This window comes from Haemaphysalis longicornis, unplaced genomic scaffold (assembly GCF_048455015.1).
Source record: "Haemaphysalis longicornis isolate Haplotype H1 unplaced genomic scaffold, Haemaphysalis longicornis Haplotype H1 scaffold_5, whole genome shotgun sequence".
Classification (NCBI taxonomy): domain Eukaryota; kingdom Metazoa; phylum Arthropoda; class Arachnida; order Ixodida; family Ixodidae; genus Haemaphysalis; species Haemaphysalis longicornis.
In genome coordinates, this window is record NW_027526385.1 from 46,236,909 (window position 1) to 46,260,521 (window position 23,613).

General features: G+C 45.9%; 2 protein-coding genes across 2 annotated transcripts; one reads left to right on the forward strand and one right to left on the reverse strand.

The window, feature by feature from the left end:
- Window positions 1-1,298: 1,298 nt before the first annotated feature.
- Pmi (Transmembrane protein Pmi) lies at window positions 1,299-4,387 on the reverse strand. Its single transcript, XM_077670332.1, has 2 exons — window positions 4,199-4,387; window positions 1,299-2,285 (listed from the first exon to the last, which is right to left on the reverse strand). Exons 1-2 carry the CDS (start codon window positions 4,207-4,209, stop codon window positions 1,715-1,717), a joined length of 582 nt encoding a protein of 193 aa, XP_077526458.1. The 5' UTR covers window positions 4,210-4,387; the 3' UTR covers window positions 1,299-1,714.
- Window positions 4,388-4,513: 126 nt separating this feature from the next.
- Csn3 (COP9 signalosome subunit 3) lies at window positions 4,514-22,456 on the forward strand. The gene is made up of 15 exons (XM_077670331.1): window positions 4,514-4,709; window positions 4,833-4,962; window positions 5,037-5,149; window positions 5,213-5,262; window positions 5,351-5,443; window positions 9,272-9,346; window positions 9,469-9,573; window positions 11,851-11,940; window positions 13,378-13,428; window positions 14,779-14,880; window positions 15,419-15,490; window positions 16,246-16,332; window positions 19,194-19,307; window positions 21,338-21,418; window positions 22,170-22,456. The coding sequence occupies exons 1-15, from the start codon at window positions 4,655-4,657 to the stop codon at window positions 22,242-22,244; spliced, it is 1,293 nt and encodes a 430-aa protein (XP_077526457.1). The 5' UTR covers window positions 4,514-4,654; the 3' UTR covers window positions 22,245-22,456.
- Window positions 22,457-23,613: the final 1,157 nt, after the last annotated feature.

Consider the following 23,613-nt stretch of genomic DNA (forward strand, 5'->3'; position numbering starts at 1 on the left):
AAACTGGGAATCAAGGTGCAACTTGTAGCTCAGTAGCCTTTGCATGAACAGAGCGTGGCTCGTGTTAGCTATACAACTTTGCTACATATACAATTGCTTCAACTGTTGCAAGAAAGCAGGCGCAGCCTTTCTAAAAGCCTTCAGCTCAGGTTTTTGGCATTTTCAGGCTATGAAAATAAAGGATCGTTATGCACAGCTCTGTAGCTGCAGCAAATTCATAGCAGGAGACACTGCAAGACCGGCTTTAATTGCCAGTAGCAATACTGGAAAAGTTCACTCAATTCCAAAATCACCCCTTATGAAGTAGTTCCGAAATGTTTAGCTATGTTTACAGTCAAGGCCGGGGTTTGCAGAAAATACTTAGTCCCGAAGACAAGGCAGTTCATAGTTTAAGGGGAAAATTGCAATCGAAAATACGGTACGCAGTACTTTGTCCTCAATATGGCCTATCAGTCAACCTCTTTCGTCAACGCCTTTCTGGCAGCCTGCAATGACATGCGACTCAAGGAAGCAGCATTGCGCTTATTTTGTTATTGTAGTAGAAGATCAGGTTCAAATATTCGGCCACTGCAACTTTTTTTCTTTTCATTGGCAGGTGCAAGTATGAACAGAAAAACAAATTTCTGGTGTTGGGGGATTGTGTTCAGCACAACTGCCACTGGCTCGAAGTACATAACACCCAAGACGGTAAAAACCTAGTTACAAAATGTTTCTGGCATCCGAAACACCACCAGTAGCTGTGGGAGCAGATTTTTTTGTACTACATATATTGTAATTCTAATTCACTTAAGACACCTTTCTGATTACTCCAGTTTCACATACAAGTGGCTCGAGTCACTTGTGATGATGGGGCAGTGGAGCGTTTTTCTTTCTATAGCAAGTGGGATTGTAGAATTAATTTGTCTGGCTATAACGAGATAGTGTGGATGTATCTTTGCAGCAGATTTTTAAAAAATATTCTGCGTTGAATAAAACCCGTTAGCAGTTTATTGCTGCATGACTGTTCATCTTTTGAGGGCACTCTATGAATCTTTTCTGCGTGCACTAAGTGAAGTGGGAATTAGCATTGACAACTAGCGAGGGAATGTTGGGCCTCTCACGAAACCAGCACACGTTAGCGTATTTACTTGTAACAGACGCAGGTTGCACGACTGTTTAGGTGTGCATTAGCTTGGCAGAGATGCCCTCATTACGGACAACTTACAAGCATTGCAAACCATCGTGCTCATTGCATATGGACTGGGCCATATGACCAATTCAGTCCTACTAAACCCAGCTACAAATCAACAAGACAACACTTCAAACAAGGCACTCTTTTTTTTTCTTCTCTCGGTTCATTCACATTTCAATACTTTACACACTCTTCCAGCGAGGCAAAGTGGATATCAAACCATTCGCTCCTCGCGGGGTGCACAAGTGATTATCTGCCTCCTACCAACAAGACAAGAAAACATTATATCATTTTCACACGCAAAAAGAATTGAAGAAACTTGTTCTCAGCTATAAGAGCGGAAGGATCAACAACGAGTCTTGTCCTACAAGCCTCGTTCCATTACCAGCAAGGACAAAGTTCCCTTGTTCCCGCACGCCTCGGCGTAAAAGTACGGAGGATTCGTAATCGCCGTCTCTTCGTCAGGGCAGCTCCACACTTGCCGACGCCTATGTACCCCTCCCTTCCCACCAAGATGAAGTCATAGCCGTGCGCGTCCGAACCCTAGCTATACGCTGAGAGCGTTCCAGAGTCCCCGTTGCGCCACACTTGGTACAGCCTCCAGAGCACGGCACCAACCGCCAGGCCTGTCGTGACGAGGTGTGCGGCCCGCTTTTTCCGCTCGTCCCTTCGCACCAGCACGAGCGGCTGCGGATTGGCTAGTTCCCGCAGCGGTAGCCGATCCAAGACTGCCCGGTCCCGCTCGACCTGGTAGTGGATGCAGGGGTCCGTGGCCCACGAAATGGAGTAGAGCGCGGCACAGAAGGCGCCGACGCCGGCCAGCGGTGCGCCGATCACAAACAGGGTGTGGGCGGACGACGGTGTCGGAGACGGAGGGCACAGGAGCAGCGTGGTCGCGAGAGATCCGACGCCGGACAGGAGGGACGTCTGGTGGAGGCAGTTGCCGAGGGCGATCCAGCGAGCCGTCTCCTCGCCTAGCCGGCGCGGCTCGACGATGATGGACGCCGGCCCCGCCTCGAGGGCACGGTCAAAGTCCAGTTCGAACGCCTCGTGCGAGTTCTCGCCCTCATACAGCTCGTGGATTATCACCCACTCTGGTACGTCGATGTATTCGCTGAAAGGAGGCGCAAGAGTACAGTTACTTCTTCTTGAATTGTTGCAAAAGAACATACCACAGGCGAACGACCTTGCAAATAGTTTATATTTAAAAGTTCCAGCTTAACCCTCCAAGTCTCTATTTGATAACATTACTGGATTTTGTTATGCTGCTATGGAGATTTTTCATCGGTCATTAACCGAGCGTGTTCTGCGTTCAAATGTGTACATTGTACAGTTAATCTGATAGTTACTGGTCCAACCAATGCGCAGCTTATCTACAAAGCCCCACTTCACAACTGCGCTAACACGAACAAGTTTCTTAAACAAATCGGTGTTCGAGCTAGTTTGAATTGAAACAGACTTCTTGCGAACTTCTCCATAAAGTACCGTCAACACAAGGTATGCTACCACTGCCCACAGGTCAAAGATGCCCCCCAAAATTGACATCTACGCGACCTCTCGACACAGACAGCGTGACATTTTTGCCTTGGTTTTGTCGGCAAATGTGAAGCTAGTGACACTTCAAGTCTCGATCCAGACACAGCTTAAAATGTGAAAACTAACTGTCGTTGCAGCTCGCTATAGTGCAAATACCACACACACGCTCCAGTTTCATTTAGACCATTCGGTAAATTAATGTGCTCCCTGTAAATTAGCGCTTATTCAGTGAGAACAGAACTGCTGAATAATCGCCAGCAACTACTGTTAATCTCAACACCACAGAAAACTGGGAAGCTGATCGCCCTACTTTTAAAAAACCGCACCAAAGACGTCCTGTCCCGTTTTGTTTACAAAACTACATCGCCACTGCTTAGTAAACACGACTTAGGTGGTGTCTACACCTACACTATTTTAGCCTTGGCCCAAATGGTAAAGTCGCGACCCAGCCGCCCGATGCGATGTGAAGGGCGCGCGCCACGATATCTTATCGCCACAGCCAACCCTCTCGCGACATCGACGACTCACCGCAACACTGTGTAAACTCGTCTTTGTGTACGTATACCGTCAGCAACGCCAGCTGTTTCTCTGTCGCTCATAAAAGCGGGCTAACGAACGCGAAAAAGAACTAATCCTTTGACATTCAATTCTCCGTACAACTGCGCGACACACATGTCCACATGCGTGAAAAAACTAGTTTCGCCCATAGAGCGGAGCGGTATTATAACTGCCCGAAAACACTACGACGCACTCGTTCAGCGAAGCTAGCCACGAAATAAGCAAGTCTGGGAGCAACACGGTAACGGCACTTTTATTTTAAAAAACGAGCCGTTACTGTGGGGTCAACGACTAGAACAAATACGCGCAAAAACCTACGTTGACACCTCTCACGAATCCACGCCGCCCTCACGAAACCTGCCTACGACGTTGCCCGGACTTCCTCGTAACGTTGCGCCGTACGCCGACCTTTGGGCAATGTCAACGGGCTAGTTGAACGAACGACGTTAGAAAAGACTGAGAATATGCTGCCTACACAAAAACACGGCCCTACGGGGACGCGTCAGTTTGCGCACAGAGTGAAAGAGTGCAAGGAGGCTATCTTGCTGCTTTTCAGCTCACAAAGGCTCTGCCAACGACCGGTCGACTAGGGAGAAAATTGACCGCAACGTCCGCTAACGCACGCACCAAGATCTTTGTCATACACCTCTTTACTGTAACACGACTGATGAATAAAGAAAAGGGCCACCAAACACGAATTGAATTGTGCTTGGCAAACATAAGAAGCCAATTTGTTAAGGCACGTCGACCAAAGGTGCCGTCCTAGAGCCGCGTCGACGGCCACTTTTGAGCGAACTGTTCCAGTCTTTTGAGAGAGCGTCAACCAACGCCGGGGGTCTGGAAGCGTACGGAAAGGTTGTACGCGATCGGTGCACTCACGAAACTTGGTGTTGCTGAATGCAAGACACAAAGGATAGGCATCTGGTAACTTACGTCTTTTCCATCGCTGTTTACTATGCAGAGCCAACTAACTGGCTTCTGTGCCGTTGATTGACTGACTGAACAAGCCTGACCGCAACTCCGCCCGTCTGAACCACCAAGAAATTTCCGTTAGGAGTAATCGTTCCGCAAGGCTTTGGTACGTTTGCGGAGCTTGCTGCGTCGCTAGTGACTTTAAGAAATGCGATAGTGACAATGCTCCTTTTTTAATTTGTTTTAAATTTGTGGTAAACACACCTCGCCTCTCATTGGTGGCGCTAAACACCCCACCGAATCATTACTCGGGTACCCCTAGCGCAGGTACATTTACCCATCTATAACCTGTCAGGCAGTGCATGTGAATGGTGGTTTGTAAACTTGTGGAGTAGGATCTCCTCGCTGTTCCAGGACAGTTTTGTTGATGCTGCTGTCTGGATTTCAGCGAGCGAGGCACTGAACAGGCACCCAAAAATGTCGTCCCCCATCGAGCAATTCGTGGCCACTGTCCACAACATGTCCTCCGCCGGTACGTCATGTCGGAGTTCTCGCGTTACCAGTGTCGGGTTGATCGCTCGTTTCTTTCAAATATGCTCTGTCTCGCCGCGCGTTTCTCAACGTTCTCCCATTTTTGCGCTTGTCAACGTTCCAGGTAGTCTCACTCAACTTTACAATTTCATAAGTAAGAGTAGTGAGCTGCTGGCGAGGAATGCTGCCCATTTGGATGACGCTTTGGAGACGCTGGACCTTCAGAAGCATTCGTTGGGAGTGCTGGCTATTCTGTGAGTAGCCAACGATCCTCGAGAAACGGTTGAAGGGTTTCTTTGTCGTAGCTAACTCAAACTGTCGCTCGCAGCTGCGTCAAGTTTGGAGTGACGGCCGCTGCCGACTTCGAAGCCCTGTACAGCCAAGTCCACGACTTCATAAAGAACTGCAACGGGGAACACGTCCGCATCGCCACAGACATTTGTAAGTGTTCTCACGAACGCTGTGCGTTTTTCGTGGCCTAATCACGCAAATTCTCTGTTTCAGTTGCGGAGCTTTGCCACCACCTGACGCAAGCCCTCGTGGAGAGGCAGCAGGTAAGACCATTCATTGTCTTGCAGTTGTTTTTTGCAACGCCGTGCTGGATGCAGATGAGATAGCTGTCACAATATTTTCTTTTGGCAGCCGATGCGGGGGATAAGTCTTCTTTGCTTCGCCATCAGCAAGATCCAGCTGTTTCCTTCGCAACTCACCTCCATCCATGCCGACTTATGCCAGGTGAGTGTGTTACAAGACGCTTCAGTCCAGCGTTCTGTCTGGACAGCCCTTGCTAGTGGTGGTCTTCGTGTATCGCTGCAAAGTTTGCCTTAAACAAACAAAGAAAAACAGCTGCATCATCTGATCGCGTACATTTAAAGGAGCCATGAAGACAAAATCCAAGTTTGGTTCATTGAAAAGATTGCCTCATTAGAATCATACCGACACCACTTTTAACGTAAACTTCGCACAAATAAGCTGTATAATTAGGAAAAAAGAGAACGGCCATTCGACCCACTAGCTCATTTCCCGCAACAGAACCTATGATGTCATACCAGCCAGCTCTGCGATTGGCGGAGGCCGGAAAAAGCAAACGCAAATTAGGCAGAACTTATGAGCTTGCCGAACGAGCCATTTGCGCTTAAATGTAATGCATATTCATTTTACAGCAGTAAGAATGGTGCAGTAAACAATGGAATTTACGAAAAGACACGTAAGCATAGAAGTACCGATGCGTACTGCTGTTGGTACTGCGCGCACTATGCTTCGTTTAGATGCACAGCACTGCGGGGCTTTGGGGTTGTCTCAGACGACACTGGCCGATTGACGCAAACGATGGCGTCTTACGTGACCATATTTGTCGAGCGAGCACCATGTTTCACGCAACGATTATTTTCTCCATCAACAAAAAACAAGCCAGGTTTTAATACGGCCACAAACAAACCAGAAGCAGAAAACGCCTTGCCATGGTATGGTGGCGCCATCTAGTTTCCCAAACGGTAAATAAGGCTTCTTAATCGGCTGCAGAGCGGTCGGTGCCCGTGAAGTCATTGCAGACCCCGAAAACACACGATCTAGCGGGAAAATAGAAATTTTAACTTACATTGGTCAATTTATCAGTGAATAAAACATCGTTTGCATCCGGACAAGCACTGGTGACACTATAAAACACAAAATATTTTGAATAAAACGAACTTGTATTTTGTCTTCATGGCTCCTTTAAGTCAAGGTTTAGTTGTTAATGCTACCTTAATTTTTCAGACTCACCAAAGACAGCCCAACAGAATGGTGATGGGAGTAATGCTTAGGGGTGAGAAACGAGCATCCATATCAGAGAATGCACTGAAAAACGGAAAAGGGGACTTGTAGCTGGGTATGTCATACAGAGAACTGACAACTGCTGGACGGTTCGCTCGATGGAGGGATGAATTGAAGTGATTCGGAGGCAGAGATTGGTCTACAGCATCACAAGAACGCGAACAGTTGGGGGAACACGGGAGAGGCCTTCGTCCTGCAGGCTGTTGATAAGTTGTAGAAGTTGTTTGGTGGAGCTTGTTGAAAGCCCCAGTAGGCATTAATCTACTGGCTTGCCAGTGCATCTGACATGCATCTGACTCTGTGTCCCAATAAAGTTGCTCTAAGCAAAGAACACACGTTCTGTTACTAAGCCAAAAGCAAGAAAACCGTAAGCGTTTCAGGCTTTCAGCTAAAATAAGAACCTTGTTTTTAGTGTTTAGTGTCTCTTCGAAAAAGGAACAAAGTTCATTTGTGATGTTCCTGGCCGTAATAACTAAAATAAAAATGACAGCAAGTGGTGGTTAGCATGGATGGTGCACTAGAACATTGGTTATGTCAGTGCGAAATGCATGCTGTTACCGATCTTCTCTCAGGTGCAGTTACTGAACAGGTTCACTGTGATGCAGCGACTCTGTCAATCGGGTAAATGCTTCCGTAATCGACGTACTGTATCAAAAAGCAGTCCGAGTTCTTTTAATGGAATTCTCCGGAGACTCCACTGTGGGCATGCTTACTTTGTAGTCGCAGTTATGAGACGAAAATACTTATTTGAAGCTGAACAGACAAGAAGTCACACTTGAGCTGCTGGAAAGGTACAACCACTTCAGACAGTATGTTTCTAATGAGTTGTTCCTATTGTGGGTCTATAAAAAAATTTCTCGTGCTTTTTTTTTGTTTTGTTTTGTTTTCCGTTCGAAGCTTCTTTGAAATGTAGCATGCTTCCTCTGATCCCTGCTGCTGTTGGAATCTGAATACAGTTGTTAGCCGTCACATATCCATAAGTATTTAGGGTTTTCGAGGTGCAGCAAGTATTCGTCACGGGGCTGGCTAGACCCAGCGTAGCTTATTTAGTGGCTCTAAGTGCTGGCTCTGCAGCGGGCTGTCTTTCAAACTACTGTTTCAATGCTGGACATCACATCCGCATTGATCGCAGCACCCTTATGCAAAGACTCTCTCAATGTGCCTTCGATGGCACCCATTCTCAGTCTCACCGCTGCCACTTACAACACATTTCTCTCTCTTAATTTGTCTACGAAGGCAGTACGGTACGACAGACTGTCCGCAAAGACTTTGCTGTAGAACTCCTTGCCGCTTGTGTTTTTTTGGGGGATGGTACACTGGGGAACCTTGGGGGGAATCCTACTGGGGTAAGCTTGGACTAGGATGGTTGAAATTGGCACAGTTACACACCTCTTACGGTAGGTGAACCATGAAGTGCTGCTTTTCTGATGGAGGCGAAAAGCAAAAACGCCTGTGTGTACCAGATTTTAGTGCGCGTTAAACATCCTGAGATGGTCAAAATTAATCCGGAGCCCTCCACTACGGTGCGCCTCATCGCCTGCGTTGCGTCGGTGCATTAAACCCTACAATCAATCAATCAGCTATGAAGTGTAGGGGGGCGGAAGCTATTGACTTAATTTCGGGGTTAAATTGCAAGGATGGGGGTAAGGATCCCACTAGAAACAGCGCCTAGCTTGTGTCCTTCTCTCCAACCTTGCCCTTTTGCGCTTTGAAATCACAATCACAGGCGTGACTTGTGTCGTTTTGAGCTGGAAGTTTAACAATGCAAAGGAGGGGACAGCCCGGTCGTACAACACTACCTTGTGGGCATACTTTGGTTCCTTTTACTAGGGAACGATGCTAGGGAAAGAGGAAAAGGCGCTACGGAAAGATGCAGGGTGGTACAAGATGGCAGTGATAACAGGAAGCACTATGTAAGAAAAAGTGACTTCCCTCCCAGGAACACAGCCGTTGTACTCATACATGGCAGGCAGGTTTTGGTCGAGGTATTTGTGTGTAATTTCGTAATTGATTTTGCGATTTTCTTTTTAATTTTTTATTCTTAGCGCGGTAAGCATGCACGCGGAACGAGTGCGCCAATTAGTCGCATGCGCCAAGCTTCAACGAACCAATCCTTATTAACCAGTCTCAGAACTTCAATGACAGTGGTTAATAAGGGTTGGTTCATTGATGCTTGGTGCATGTGACTAATTCTATACCCGCGGCGATGGCTGTGTGGCTAAGGCGTTGTGCTGCTGAGCACGAGGATGCAGGTGTGATTCCCGGCCGCGGCGGCCGCTTTTCTGATGGAGGCGAAAAGCAAAAACACCCATGTGTACGGGATTTCGGCGCACGTTAAAGATCCCCAGGTGGTCAAAATTAATCTGGAGCCCTCCACTACGGCGCACCTCATCGTCTGCGTTGCGTCAGTGCGTTAAACCCTACAATCAATCAATCAATCAATCAGAACTTCTAAATAGAGTGCAGTGCTCTTGCAGTGATACGAACGTTTTCAGAGTCTAGCACTCAATTCAGTGCGCAATGTAAGGGACATAACGACCTTTGTTTTAAAGAGGGAATAGGAACTGTTCCTGTTTTCAGCTCATTGCATCGCAACTGGAACTATTCATATTGCAAACCTTCAGGCTTGCGGCAAACAACGCTCACGTTGTTTTGGGGTATCAGTGTCAGGTGCAGTTCTGGGTAGGCTTTGCAAACAATCTTTGTTTTGTCACAAAAAATGTTGTTTTCCTCCCTTTCTGCTTTTAACAGCTCTGCCTCCTTGCCAAGTGCCTGAAGCCAGCTCTGCAGTTCCTGGACATTGACATTACTGATATCAGTCGAGAGGTAAGTTGACTGGTATGGCGCTACGTTGGTGTCGTGTGATAAACCAGCTCTTTTGTTTTTAACCGTGTGGTTTTGGAAGGAGGTGTGACAGTGGAACCCGAACACTGTGTATCTGTGCACAGAATGAACAGTACGACGCCAAGCACTTTCTGCTGTACTACTACTACGGAGGGATGATCTACGCCGCCCTCAAGAACTACGAGCGGGCACTCTACTTTTTCGAAGTGGTACGTACGGCTGCGAAATTAGCAAATATTGGAGAGCTTGTGTTTGTTTGACCCTGTGATGCCCAAACAATGAAAACCGTCGATAAAAATTCTAATGGTTTATGAAGTCATATGCTGCGTTCCAATTCGCAGACGGCTTGGTAGACAGTCTACGAAGCAGTCTAACTAGACGTCTAAAGGAATGAAATTGGAACGGCGCCTCGGTCGCAAACGCAACACCAGCGCAGACGACAGCGTCGTTGCAGACATGTTGAGTTGAGCAAGCCGCAAGTTTCGTAACTAATATTACCGTTGTTATTACAAATGTTACGTAATTTAAAAACTAGGCAAAGTCAGCTTCATGACTAGTAAATTTTACTAAATATTTAAATAAAGGAACAAGTGCTTTTGGTTTAACATAAAAACGCAAAAAGGTGGCGCTGGCGTCGCTTTTCAGTTTAGACAGGAAGGTAGCCTGCGTCGTTGCTGACTTCGATGCTGTCTCCTCAAAGCAGTCTTCATTGACTGCTTCGTTCGAATTGGAACGGGGCTTAACATGGCGTACTGTCTGCGAAGACGGCAACGAAGCTGTCTAAACGGTAAATTGGAACGCACCCATAGTTTGTGACACAAACAATAAAGAAGCTCGAAGGAAACATTTTTTTTCTCCCAGGGTTATAAAATTACATAATGAATTATAAATGCATAAAAAGTAAGTATATTTATACCTACATATATAATGTAGATATATGTCGGTATATGTATACCTACGTATAAAGTAGGTTATAATGTATCATATACAAAAAAAAAGTGCATCATACACCCATTGAAAGTCAGTGTAGAACCGCCAGGCGCGCTTATGTTGGAGGAATGCATCTTTCAAATTGTATTTGGGACTCCATGCGGCCAGTTTCCGAGCCATACATTTTTGAAAAAGGCTTAGGAGGTATCAGAAATGATAGAGTGGGCATTTCTAGGCAGTCGAAAGGCCCAGGTGCGAGTGAAAAAAAAAATCCTAAAGGTGGCGCACCTTATATGATACGTTCGGCATTACAGGGTTAAAAAATTTCAGCTGTCAGTGCTGGTTTCGGTTAAAAGTCATGTGCTTTCATGGTGTAAGGCGTTATGATATGCCATTCCTAGAAGATCAGTGTTGTATAGTTTCTCCTGCTCTCTTCCTGGGCAGGAGAAACTGATTCTGTGTCCCATTTACCAACAACTGCTCCTTCTGCACGGCTCCTGCCGAAGACGCTAACACAAATCACTTACCGTATTTTTTGATTATAAGGCAGTCACGATTATAAAGCAAGGGTGTAGTTTGGATCGTCAAAAAAATATCTCCATGTATATATACTGAGCTTTGATTATAAGGCAGGGTATGACTTTGAGACTGGATTTTAGAAGAAAAAAAAACGCCTTATATACAAATAAATACGGTACTGTGCACTTGCTCTCCTCTAAGTGCAGCGAGCAAGGTCTTGATCAAACCTTCGTGGCACAGGCCAACATTCTGGGCAACCTCCCGATCTCGAGCGATGGCTTTGAGGGCCCCACCGCTGCTCTCTCCTTGCCCTGTTGTGGGAAAAAGAAGCGAACGCGCGTCTCTGGGACTGTGTTCAATTATGCCAAAGGGTATATTATCGCAGGGAGAGGAAAAGCCAAAATAGTTGGTATGAATCCTAATTTAGTGGGATGCAGGTAATTGAAGTACATGTCGAGAAACAAAATCCAGAAACTGCAATTAAATGCTTCATGCACGCTTGCACATTACCGTGTTGGTGGGTAGGTAGTGTTTGTAATATCCAAACAACTGCACCGTACGAACGTAACTTTATATTGCAATCCATACAAGTTTATGCCGTCGTAAATTGTCTCGGCATTTCTTAGCTTGAGTCTTCGCTAAATTAGTGTTCATGGGCCACTTGTTTGGTATCCAATGGGCTGTTCAGCTTCTGTGTTGCATCGTAGTGTCGTTTGACACGGGCTGCTGGGGCTCATTTGAACAGGCATTTAAAGTTAATGAGGTTGCCCCTTACATGCCATGGTTAACAAACGCAAGTGTGCTTAGTTTTAACAAACTTAGTACAATGCCAGTTTTATTAATGTTACATACTCGAAACAATTATTTGAGAGAGAGAGAAGGAATCTGCGCAGGCGGTGAAAACTTTAGCGGTTTTTGCTCAGGCCCTTGTATGTCACTCTGTTCGTGTTAACAATGTGCTTTGGTTCAGTGATATAAACCATAGGAAGAAACGGGAGGTTTACGCTGGGGGGGCTCACAATGTGCTCGTTTTTCAGGCTGTCACCACTACAAGCATGGCCGTGAGCCACATCATGCTCGAAGCGTACAAGAAGTACATCCTCATGGCTCTCATCCTTTATGGCAAGGTGAGTCATCCTCGCCCACTGCTTGAGTGCACCTCTGAGGAAAAGCGCTGGTCACGAGACTGTTAGGCGCATAAACAGACTGTTTATGAATCCCACTGTTTTTAAGGGATGTTAGAGTCAATTCAGCAACTGCGGCGATAAATTTGTGTTGACAAGGTGCGCAAAGACACACGAGCAAACAAAATACGTCGCTTTCAGTACGCATCTCCGGAAAAGTCGCGTTCAGAGATTTCCCGTACAGAAGATCTCGGTTACTTTCCGCATAAACTCTATGTTGGTTTCTCTATAGAAAAATGCTACAATAACTGGCATTGCATGTAAAAAAAAACATTGCGTCTGTTTGTCAGAACAAATTAATCCTTCTATATACTATGCCTGCTCCATCCCCCCCCAGGGCTGGTTTGTTTTTTAAGGAAAGGTGGCAACCCTACTAGTCACTTTTGGTATGCACTTGATGGGCATGTGGTAGGCAGTGGGGAACTCATTCGGACGGTTAGACATTAACAAGCAAAGAAAGAATTCCAGTCTGTTGCTCCCATCGGTATTTCTGTGTTGGCTGATAAGATGTCACAAAGAGCGAATGTGGAAGTGGTTAACACTAATGGCAATTGTGTAAAAATTGCCTGCCAAGGGATGTTACCAGGTACGTAGCCAGGGCTAATGTTTCGGTGTTAGAATGTTAGAACACCCCTCCCCCCCCACCCCCTTCCCCCCACAAAAAACAAAAAAATAGCGTGCAGAAAGATTACTAATATATTGTTTGGGCGTGCGGCACAGTCTCTCTCTATTTTTTGCCCAGTGGCGTATTGCACTTCCCGAAATATAATAAGTGCCGAGCACTTTAGGGGCTCGCCTTGTCGTCGTAGCTCACATGCTGGACCCAAGTAGAGCCACACGGCGTTCCATCGTCGCGGCGTAACCTAGGGGCTTCAAAAGCCAGGCGGTTTATGTAGTCATAACCGTTCGAAACTCGTGAACCGCTGGCGCTCGTCATACATCAATTTCCATTTAGTCCTTATGACGTTGCAAGCAGTGCGCTAAATCTTTAGTACGTAGCTTGTTTGATGTTTCCATTGAAATGGGCATGATTGCCATTCTGGCGGGGCAGACCCTTGAGCTAACTAAACTTGTATTTTGTCCTCATGGTCCCTCTTTGAGACTGGGGCTTGGGACTGCACCCGAATCATGCGTCTTTCTTGAGGAGGGGAGGAGGGATTTCACTTTTATTGCTCGCTTTTTATATTCATTTCAGTTCATTTCTAAAACTTCACTGAACTGGAGGGAGGATTTTTCTCCAAATCGAGCATGGCAGAAGTTACCCATGTTTCTTTCGTGTAACGTGACATACCTCTGTGTGATGCCTAGTACATTTGTGAAGAAATTGAGGCTTGAGTGGGTTGTTTAACAGTCCAACTGTTTTCGCTCGAACCCTTGCAGCTTCCCACGTTGCCCAAGTACACTTCTCAGGTGGTCACCAGGTTCATCAGGGTAAGTGGCTCCCCGGGACAGTTTGTTGTACATTTGCTACCGCTGAAAGCCAGAGGTTGGAGCAGTGGAAACAGCTTGTTGAAGCAAAGATTGTAGGCTTGGCACCGTTGTCGAGACCAGGCAACATGTTTCCGTCCACCTGAGAGTTTTTTTGCTTGCAGTGACTATCTCGATTTGTATCCCACATTTAGTGCAGGACATGAAGGCTCGGGCTAATTAATGCTGTGGCATGTTTGAAAGAGAGCAGTGCAGGGACGAGAGCAATATTAGTATATTAATATTAATTGATAATAAGACGGCAGTTACGGTAAAAGTAAATTGTGGTTTCACTCAGCTGTAACCAAGCAAACCAAGGCAAAGACATGACTAGCACATCAAAGCCATCTGTTGGAGTGAGACTTGTGCAGAAGCTGTTTAATGACTGTGTAGCAAAAAAAAAAGAACATTTTGCTTTGACATTGTCCGGAAGAAAGTTGAGGTGGCGACCAAGTTTTATGTTCTGTTACTCTTACCCCATGAAGTAGGATAAAGGTTGGAATAGTGTCTTACCGAATAGTTCCTCTTTCCTCCCGCAGTTCTTGCAGAACAGCCTGTGTGATCCTTTTTGCTTATTCCTGAGAATTTCTAAAAATTCTGCCACGGGATGCAGTTAACGTCAACTCTCACATTGCCTAATTTGTACTCGGCGAAAATGATTCTGTTGAAAACTGGCAGGACTGTGGAAAGGAGAGGAAAAACGCCTTGATGCACAAGGCAACTACAGGACAAGGGCATTGCGTATGGTAGGCATTTTATAAAGGTTCAATAATAATTGCTCGAACTAGGAACAAAAACAATAGCAGTAATGCGCAAACATCCTGTGACCAGGGTAAAGTGTGATAGCAAAAACAGCAAACGCGGCAACAAGCAACATACACACCTATTGCGTGGTTGCACTATTGATTGATTTGTTTATTTATTGATTGATTGATTGATTGATTGATTGATTGATTGATTGATTGATTGATTGACTGACTGATTATGGCACGATTTATTGATGGATTGATTGATTGATTGATTGATTGATTGACTGACTGATTATGGCACCCCATTCACCAAAGGAGCTGTGTTACTTGACCTCATGCAACATTTGGAGTGTTCATTTGCATGCTTAGTCAATTTCCAGCACATAAAGGACATGTGAGGACTTTTTTTTTCTATGTTGCGTATTGTTTTAGTATTGACATTGAAAGGAGGTTGTCATCAAGAAAGGGAGAGTGATTAAAAGTTTATGCAGACGGCTACACACCATCTCATAAGTGTTGTTTTCCAGTTGTGTGAGTGACGTGTACTTCTCTTTTTTTTCCCCAGCCATTGAGCCTGGCGTACCTAGACCTGGCTTCGGCTTACACCTCGAACAACCCGGACGAAGTCAGGACCGTCCTCGCCAAGCACGCGGAAACTTTTTCTCGGGTGAGACGACCGCGACTTGCTTGGCAGAGTGAGGCCGCTGTAATGCTCCAAGATGTCTGAGTTGGTCCTTCATTTCGCCTTCGAAGCTTCCCGTGTGCATACAGTAGAATTAGTTGCGGTTCTCTGGAACGTACAGTTTGTGGAGTAGTGTGTGAAGAATGATTCCTATGGCCAGAGCACTTTAAAGAGAACTTTATTTTATGGAGGGAATGCGTTGCTGTAAATGAGAGTACTGTATAAAATGTGAGCAATTCACAAATGTGTAAAAAGGTTTATGACTTTTGAGCGCAGTTTTTGGTGAGCGCAAGTTTGCTCAACCATCTTTGGCAGTAGCTGTTGAAATGTGCTGCTTAAATTCCAGTGGCGTTTGAACTGAAGCTGTGCCCACTGCCTACATCAAAATTCTGGCCATAAAAAGTTTTCTCCATGTCAACTTCACTATAACGAAGTCTTACTGTATACACATTTTGGTTGCTGTTTGTTAGCTTATGGTCATGTGTCCCATGTGTTTATTCGTACTTGTCCTTTTTTCTCCCAGGACAACAACACTGGTCTCGCCAAACAGTGCCTGGCATCCCTCTACAAGAAGAACATTCAGCGATTAACCAAGGTGATGTCCCCAACTTGTCTATTTGGGCTTTAAGAAAAGACAAAGAAACGAGCCCAGGTGGTGCTATGTTGAAGATTTAACTGTGCAGAAATAGTCTCGGCAGTTGGCATGTAATGATTTTGCATATTCTAACACAAAGAAAAAAATGGCAACCCCCTGTGGAGTTGCCATTTTCGAGAGTTTAGCATGCAACTAAGCTCTTTTTTTTATATATACCTATTCAATCTTTGTTTGGGTAAATTTGGATGTAGAATATATGCTAGCAGTTGTATTACGGCAATTTGGGGAATGAACCATTTGCACTAATTGTTTCACTGCCCTTTTCAAATTGGCTGCTTTCAAACTTGCAAAAAATCCAGCCACAGCACTTTCAGCGGTTAATAAGCTTTCTCCAAAAGTTCTCAAGCCACCGCCCAAGGAAAAGGAAAGAAAAAAACACTTGAGACATTTAGTAGTCAACCATGGACTACTAAATGGACTCTGCTGATTCGAGAAAAAACTGTGCATGATCGGGTGAATCTCGCAGCACAACTGCGGCAGCAACTAATTTCGAAGCTTGGCAACTTTTGACCATGACCGTACGTGAGCCAAAGCACGCCGGACTTCATTTTCGGTGTGCTGCCGACAGGGCCATTTGCGGGCTTCGGGAAAACGAGAACCGCAGTGTTAACCGCAGTGTTGTCTCTCCGTCTCTGTTAGTATTTCTAATTTGCATTGTGTGACCCTTGACCTCTGACCCCTCGTGACCTGTGCAGACGTTCCTGACCCTGTCCCTGACAGACATGGCCAGTCGAGTGCAGCTCGAGGGCGTTAGGGACGCTGAGAGGCACATACTGAACATGGCAAGTGGGCTCACTCGAGTTCATCTTTCTCTTTTTTATGCGTGTTTTTTTTTTTAACCCTTTCAGACGCTGCTCGCTATTTCTTTCCAACAGAGTTGTTTTTATTGTTTCTATGCTCTGTGTGTCACCAAATAAGATGAATTGTCAGGTTACTGACCTCAACACAATCTTAGTTATTTTGACAGTCATGTACAGAATTGTGTATATAGGGTCACATAGGTCAGGAGCATCAAGTAGCACTGAATATTTCTACTTACGTATATATTTGTGTGATATGCATTGTTACTATATTTTGTATGGCCGCAAGTCTTTTGATAAAACGAGGAGAAAGAGTTGAAAAAGCTCACCTGCTGAATCCGTCGCGTGCAGCGCCATTTTGTTTGTTTACAGTCGTATTAGTCTTACTAGCCACAAGATAGCCCTAAAATCTCCATTGTTAGATGAAGGATAGAAAATTATGCTAAACTAGCGAAAACTTTCAGTTCTGGTTTTTTTTTTTTTAATCTAAAAACTGCAGGATTGAAATGTACACAGTTGTGTACATAGTGTCTAAAAGAGTTAAGTGATTATCATCATGGCAGCCATGAGAATTACTGCCAGAAATTTCTCACGGAAGTCACGCTACCCAAAGATTCTCTGGTACAAATATTCCCCAAAAAGCTCCTTAAAGCACCTGCATTGAAACGGGGAGGCCTAGATTCGAGTCCGGCAGGGGGGCAGTGTTTTCTCCCTTTTTTTTCTTTCTTTTTGGAATTTTCAGAGTTTTCGCTCATGTTTTTATTAATGCTTTCTTTCATTCTGGTTATTACTATATCAAGCGATCGATACACAGGACTTCTAGAATGAGTTGGATCAGGTTTAATATAGGTCGTGTTCGGTGTCATTGGGCTGGGTTAGGTTAGGTTTGTTGCAGTTGGGCTGGATTTCGGTAAGTTATTACATGCTCACTAGGGTTGAACACCCTCGGTAGAAATAAGTTAGGTTGGGTTCAGTGGCTTTACATTGTGTTAGGTAACATTGGGAGGCAATATTATTAAGCAAATTTTAGGCCAGCCAGCTTTTATAGAAACTGCTGTGAGAATTTCCCGGAGGTAACTCTGGCAGTTGTGAGATAAGACAGTCTTTTTTTTTTTTGTTTGTTTGTTTGTTTTTTGTTTTTCTAGCATGATTAGCCTGCAAGGTTCTTCAACTCACCAGAATTTTCACATACAGCACCAGCAATTCGAATATTTTGGGCATTTCGAGTAGCTGCAGGGTGTAGTTAGCTTCAATAAGTTTTTTTGCCACATTCGTTCGGAAGATATGTTTTTGCGAATGTGTGAATGCGTAGAGAGGTATTGCAGTGAGCTCCGACAAAAAAAGCTTTATCGAAGCATTTATCAGAGGACAATTTACGGTAGACTAGGGAGTTACTTCTCTGAGAAAGTGTTACAAATTTGGATCCCAGTCCAGGATTAGCTCAATGTCACCATTTCACCAGACGGGCAAATGCTACCACATTTTTTTGGTGGCACAGGAGCTGTTTTATATCACAATTGCTGACATCATAGTGGATCGGGCCACTTGTTCTGCTTTTATTACTTTGTACTGTTAGTTTCAGTGATGGAACCAAATACCATTTTCCGGTGAGGTATCTACCGTATTTACTTGCGTAATGATCGCACTTTTTTTTCCAAAAATATGATGCAAAGTTAGGGGTGCGATCATTACGCGAGGTAAATTTTTCAGGAAAAAGTTTCAGCGCAAGAAACGCAAGTTGCAGCTCAGAATATTTACGGGAAGTCTCATAAACGTAATAAACATAACAAATAAAAACTAATAACTCTACTGACCACTGAATGACCACCGAGTGATGCAAAATGCAGTGTTTTCATTGTGGAATGCGCTGGAATTACGGAACGCGCTGGAATGAGTTTCTTGCGAGGTGAGAACAGGTCGACCAATAAGTGGCTGCTGCTGTCACAGTGTGGGACATCAAGACACGGCCGCCGACACACCAAGCCGAGCGCATTTTTTTATAAGTTTTGTGAGTACATTATGTGCGTTTAGTGAGAGTTTCTTCCGCACCAATAATGAACTCGCGCTTGCCGATATCGCTAATATCATCAAGTCCGCGGCAATAACGTAGCCGTGTCCACTTTGAAAGAGGAGGAAACTAAGGTAAGCACGACCGTCGTCGTCTAGACTTGGCATACATACGACATTTGGCTGCGGCAAGTTCAAGGTGCGATCATTGCGCGGGAAATAAAAAAATGTCATATTTTGATGACGAACTTCAGGGGTGCGATCATTACGCGAGTAAATACAGTAATAAACAAATATGGGTTGCCGAGTTTTTGTGCACCTTGAATTAGACGAACAATCTTGGTAAGGGTGCCATTAAACACTTCATGCTTATAATTGAAACACCACCAGAATGCACTAGCACCTCTATTCAAGTAGCAAGCTAAAGAAATATACATTCGCATTGTACTAAAAAAAAGAAAATGGTTATTTTACAGGTAGCCACACTTTGCAGCATTCTGTTTGTTATTGAAATTACAGCACATCAAAATTGCCTATGATATGCTACCGTACTAGGCAAGGAAAGGTCCCATGAGTGCAATGAACAATGAAATGTTCATTTTCCCCTTCAAGAAATGAAGGAGCAAAAGAAAAAAAGGGGGGGCTCGTTTCATGCTTTCATTTTCTGTAACAGTACGTGATGTGTCATTACCATCACTTTTGCCAGCCCACAAGCTAACATATTTGGGGTTTAGAACCACCACACACGTTTGAAGTCTATGTAGCACCTCGCCAGCCGTGGTCTGTGACTGATCAAGTCTAATGTCCTTCCCCCTTTTTTTTATTTGTTCGTGCAGATTGAAGACGAGGAGATATTTGCTTCGATCAACCAGAAGGACGGCATGGTGGTGTTTGTGGACAACCCCGAGAAGTACAACACGCCGGTCATGTTCAAGAGGTTCGAGGAGGAGGTACGGTGGTCGCAGCAACCGCTTCTTTGCACGCTCGCCCGCTTAAAACGTTGACAAAATCATGGCATACGCAGACTCTCAAAATGTTTCTACGTGCGCACGCATGGCATGTGAAAGTGTTGTGATTCTCGTGTGCACTCTTAGGCTTGGAGTCTGGACTGTTCTCCTAAAAAAGTCTGTGTACACAATACCCAGTGTTTTGGTTTTATTTATTGGCGTTGACAGGAGGCGGACTCTTAGCCTTCAACCCAGCGTCCGGGCTAATTGTGACTCATGCGGCATATTCTCCCCTGGTGAGCCTGGGGAAACATTACTGCGTTGTTGTTGCCCTAGCAACGCCGCCGCCATGTTGGCCTTGAAGGTGTTATAATTGCCATGGCAACAATGCGAGGGCGCGTAGCTTGCGTGGGAGAGAGGTAACGCTCTCCCCTCTCATGCCGGTTGGATTTCTTCCCCCCTCCCCGTGTCCCCCCCATTCCCACCCGGCAACCGCCGCCGCCACCCCGCTGCCTCCAACGGGCAAGCCTCGCCGGCCTCGCTCCACCGGCACGAAGCCACGCCGCTTGAGCAGTAACAACGCCAGCTCGAATATCACGTGAACACTTTATTCGCGTTACATGCGCGAACGCGACGTGTGGCGAGAAACACCGATGACCAATACAACACAGACAAGGTTGTCTGTCTTCAAGCACAGCACACGCACAACACAAGTCGTATCCTTCAGCTCAGCTTCACGTACGGCATACGAACGACGTTCTCACCTTTTGCTAACAGCACTCAGAGTCTTCGTGTTACGATTCATCCTGGTGTTCTTGGCGTCCCTTTTGTAGCACCGTAATGTCCGAGGGAGCACATACGAGAAATCACCCACTACATGAGACGCGCGCCGGCCTCGCTGCTCGCCGTGCAGAAGCAGCAACTGCGGTGACTGTTATCGCGTATGCGCGCCCCCAGCGCGCCGGAGAGAAGCGGAAAGAACAAAAAATTGCCCCCACCTCCCCGAAGGGAATCGTGAGGAAGTGCGAATGCATTTCTTGCGCCGAGAGTACACGGCGTAGTAATTCTGACATCGCCTTGAGAGGCGCCCAGCCAGCGAACGGTCTAAACTGGAGCAGAGCGAGCAGGAGACTGTAGCGAGAGAGCGCGCGCGAGCCGACCCACGGAGGTCTGGCGGTTTATCGCTGCATATATAGGGGGGTACGCCGCGCCGAGCCAGGTGGCTGAGAGAGGAGGCGAGCGCAAGGGGAGAGGGAGCTGCAGCCGAGCGAGGGGAGAGGAGGTGCGGTTGCGTGACGTCACGGCGCGGGGAGGGAGAGTGACACACAGCGGTGCACGGCAGCCGAGCGAGGGGAGAGGAGGTGGAGTATGTGACGTCACGGCGCGGGGAAGGGAGAGGAGCGGTGAGGGGCGTGTCGTCACGTGGTGAGTGACGTCACTGCGCCGTTGCTACCGACGCTCCTCTCCGCTCCACGCCGTTGCTAGGGGATAGGAGGACTGCGGACTGTGGAAGGTTTGGGGTCGCTTATAAAGTGCACTGCACTTAAAATGAGAGGAGGAGTGTTTCCCCAGCGCCACTGCCTCTAGGCATGCAATAATAGAACCGAAACTAGAAGAAGTAGCATTGGCCTGGCGTTGATACGACAACTACAAAAGTCATTTTTTATGTTTTCAGTTACGGCGCTCAGAAATGTCTCGTACAGCATTCCTGGCATGTTAGCCATAATTTTCAGTTTATTCATTTTGTCAAACATGCCTACTTGCCCTTAGACCGAAACAAGTTTCTCGGCCCAACCCAAAAAAGCATTTATGGAAATTTGTGCAATTCTGCCGTGGCAGTGTTTTTGCGTAAACAAAACTTATTTCGTTGTAAGCGCCTGCGGAATGCAACAGCCGCAGTCAGCATCGTGAAGGAGACAAGGAAAGAGGGAGCTACTGGGTTGTTCCCCCATTTTTGTGGGGGCAGTTATTGGCCTAAACCGTTCTTCAGTTCATGCCATATGTCTTTGCGCTCTTGTTATGCCCCTTCCCAGATGCGAAAATTCATCCAGCTCAATGAGAAGTTGAAACAGATGGACCAGGACATAGCTGTAGACCCCAAGTATATACAAAAGGTGAGTGTGGATTTTCACGACAGGGACGTAAAAATTTCAGGTTTTTGCCATTGGAAGCTTTCTTTCTGTTCCCGCTAATCGTAAGCTCATCTCTTTTAAGCGTAAATTCTAGGTGCATGCAGTTATACTTGAGTTTACAGCAATGGATTAGCAGAGTTGATTACTCGAATCCACTCGAATGTCAAGGGATCGGATTGATCACCAGGATTGGTGTAGGTTGTCACGAACACTGCTAGCGGAAAGAGGGCTGCCATACATTAATTCTTTCACGTATCTACACCACTCTTGTGAGAATAAGCATTACTCACAGAATGTCTCTTCTCTGGACCATATTGGGGTGCCACTGAAACGCCAACCTGTTTTTGACCCCCCCCCCCCCCGATTGAAGTCTAGGTTGACTTACTGTAAACAACTCTCCGCTCCGCACCAAGTTTAGCTGAAAGACCTGTTCTTATGATGTCATTGCAAACGTTGTTCAAGCAAACGTCGTTCACGCCCACGTTTTGGTGCAAGAGCCAAAATTTTAGCTTAAATTGATTAATTACGCAGTGAATAAAGCATCGTTTGCTTCCGGACAAGCGCCGGGGGCACTATATAATACGAAATCTTTCGAATAAAACAAACTTTTATTTTTTCTTCGTGGCCCCCTTTAAAAACCTGCTGCTTAACGTCTTAGCAAATACTTGAAGACATGATTTTAGCATTAAAAAGACAAAAAAAAGAAGATCATGGATCTTTTTTCCCATCACAGTGTGCCGGTCAGCAAGACGACGATCAGCCTGGGAGCTCTGTTGGAAGCAGCAAGTTGCCGTCATTCTCCATGTGAACGAGCGAACGCCTTACCTCCCTGCATACCAGGTGCATTCTGGTCCCTGCCTTTTTTTTTTTTTTTTTTTTTTTTTGAAAGTTTCTAATTTGCTTGTTTGTTTGTTTGGGAGCCTGTCCGAGCTTAACTAAAGCAAAATTCGAGCGAAATCGACGTATGGCTGATGCTTGTCCTTCTGTGAAGAAAAATTAAAGTTACATTTTGCAAGTGTCGCACAGCGCGTTCCTTCGTGTCCGCTTCTTCTACTGCAGCGGTGTTGTTTCTCAAGTGCTTTTTAATGTCCCTCCTAGCTTGGCTGTCTTTTGGGTGGGGGGGGGAGCTAATTGCACTTTCAGTTTGGGTCGAGTTCTTTTTTTTTTTTTTTTTTTTTAAATTATTGCCGCATTACTCGTCAGAGCAGCGTGCTGTAGTTGATTTCAGTCGATTTCAGCATCCATGTGTGCCAGGAAATTGCAACGTGCACCATTAGAAATTACTTTGGCAAAAGACTTGTGTCTTTCTGGAAGGTGACCTTGAACGACCCTGGCATCAGCAGGAATGGGACCAAAGCCCGAGAACGGCTGGAAGAAAACTAAAACATGCCAGCTGTGTATAAGGGATGATTAATAATTACAGAGTTACTGATCGATTAGTCATTGGTGACATATATTAGTAAGGTGGGCCAACTGCACTCAGTTTTAACAACCTAAAAATGATGTCACCTAATAGTACACATGAAAAAAGGTCGAAGTGCAGAAAGCTGCATTTCAAACATGAACCCGCATGAAGCGAACGGCTCGCGAAATCAACGTTTTTGGAACCAAAACTGAATAAAAAAGCCGGCTGTTATTGGCAGCTGGACGCGAGTATGTGATGGAATAGCAGCAGCCACGCCAGAACCGGCAGCCCGCCAGAACCAATGGCCCGTCAGAGCCACCTTCAAATGCACGTGGTAGCATCGCGTTTCGCTCTGTTATTTCGACAGAACTTCTATTAGCATTTGCCGAGGATGCGCAATACCGACGTCGCGTTGCTATCAGTTGAGCAGTCCTTTTTGCATCAGAATAACTGCCAGAGTAGCAATCCTTGGTATTGCGAGTAAATGAGCGGGCCCTGATTTACAAAGCTACTTGCTCGTACGATACCGAAATAAAGCTTTGGTTAGCCGGCACCTCGGCTATCATATTGTTTCCCCACCTCAAGGGAACAACCCTAGACCTCTGACCCCCCTCCCCCCCCTTGAGGGAACAACCCGCTGAGGTGGCTCAGTGGCTAAGGCGTGCTGCTGAGCACGAGGATGCGGGGGTTCGATTCCCGGCCGTGGCGGCCGCTTTTCTGATGGAGGCGAAAAGCAAAAACGTAAAAACGCCCGTGTGTACAAGATTTTGGC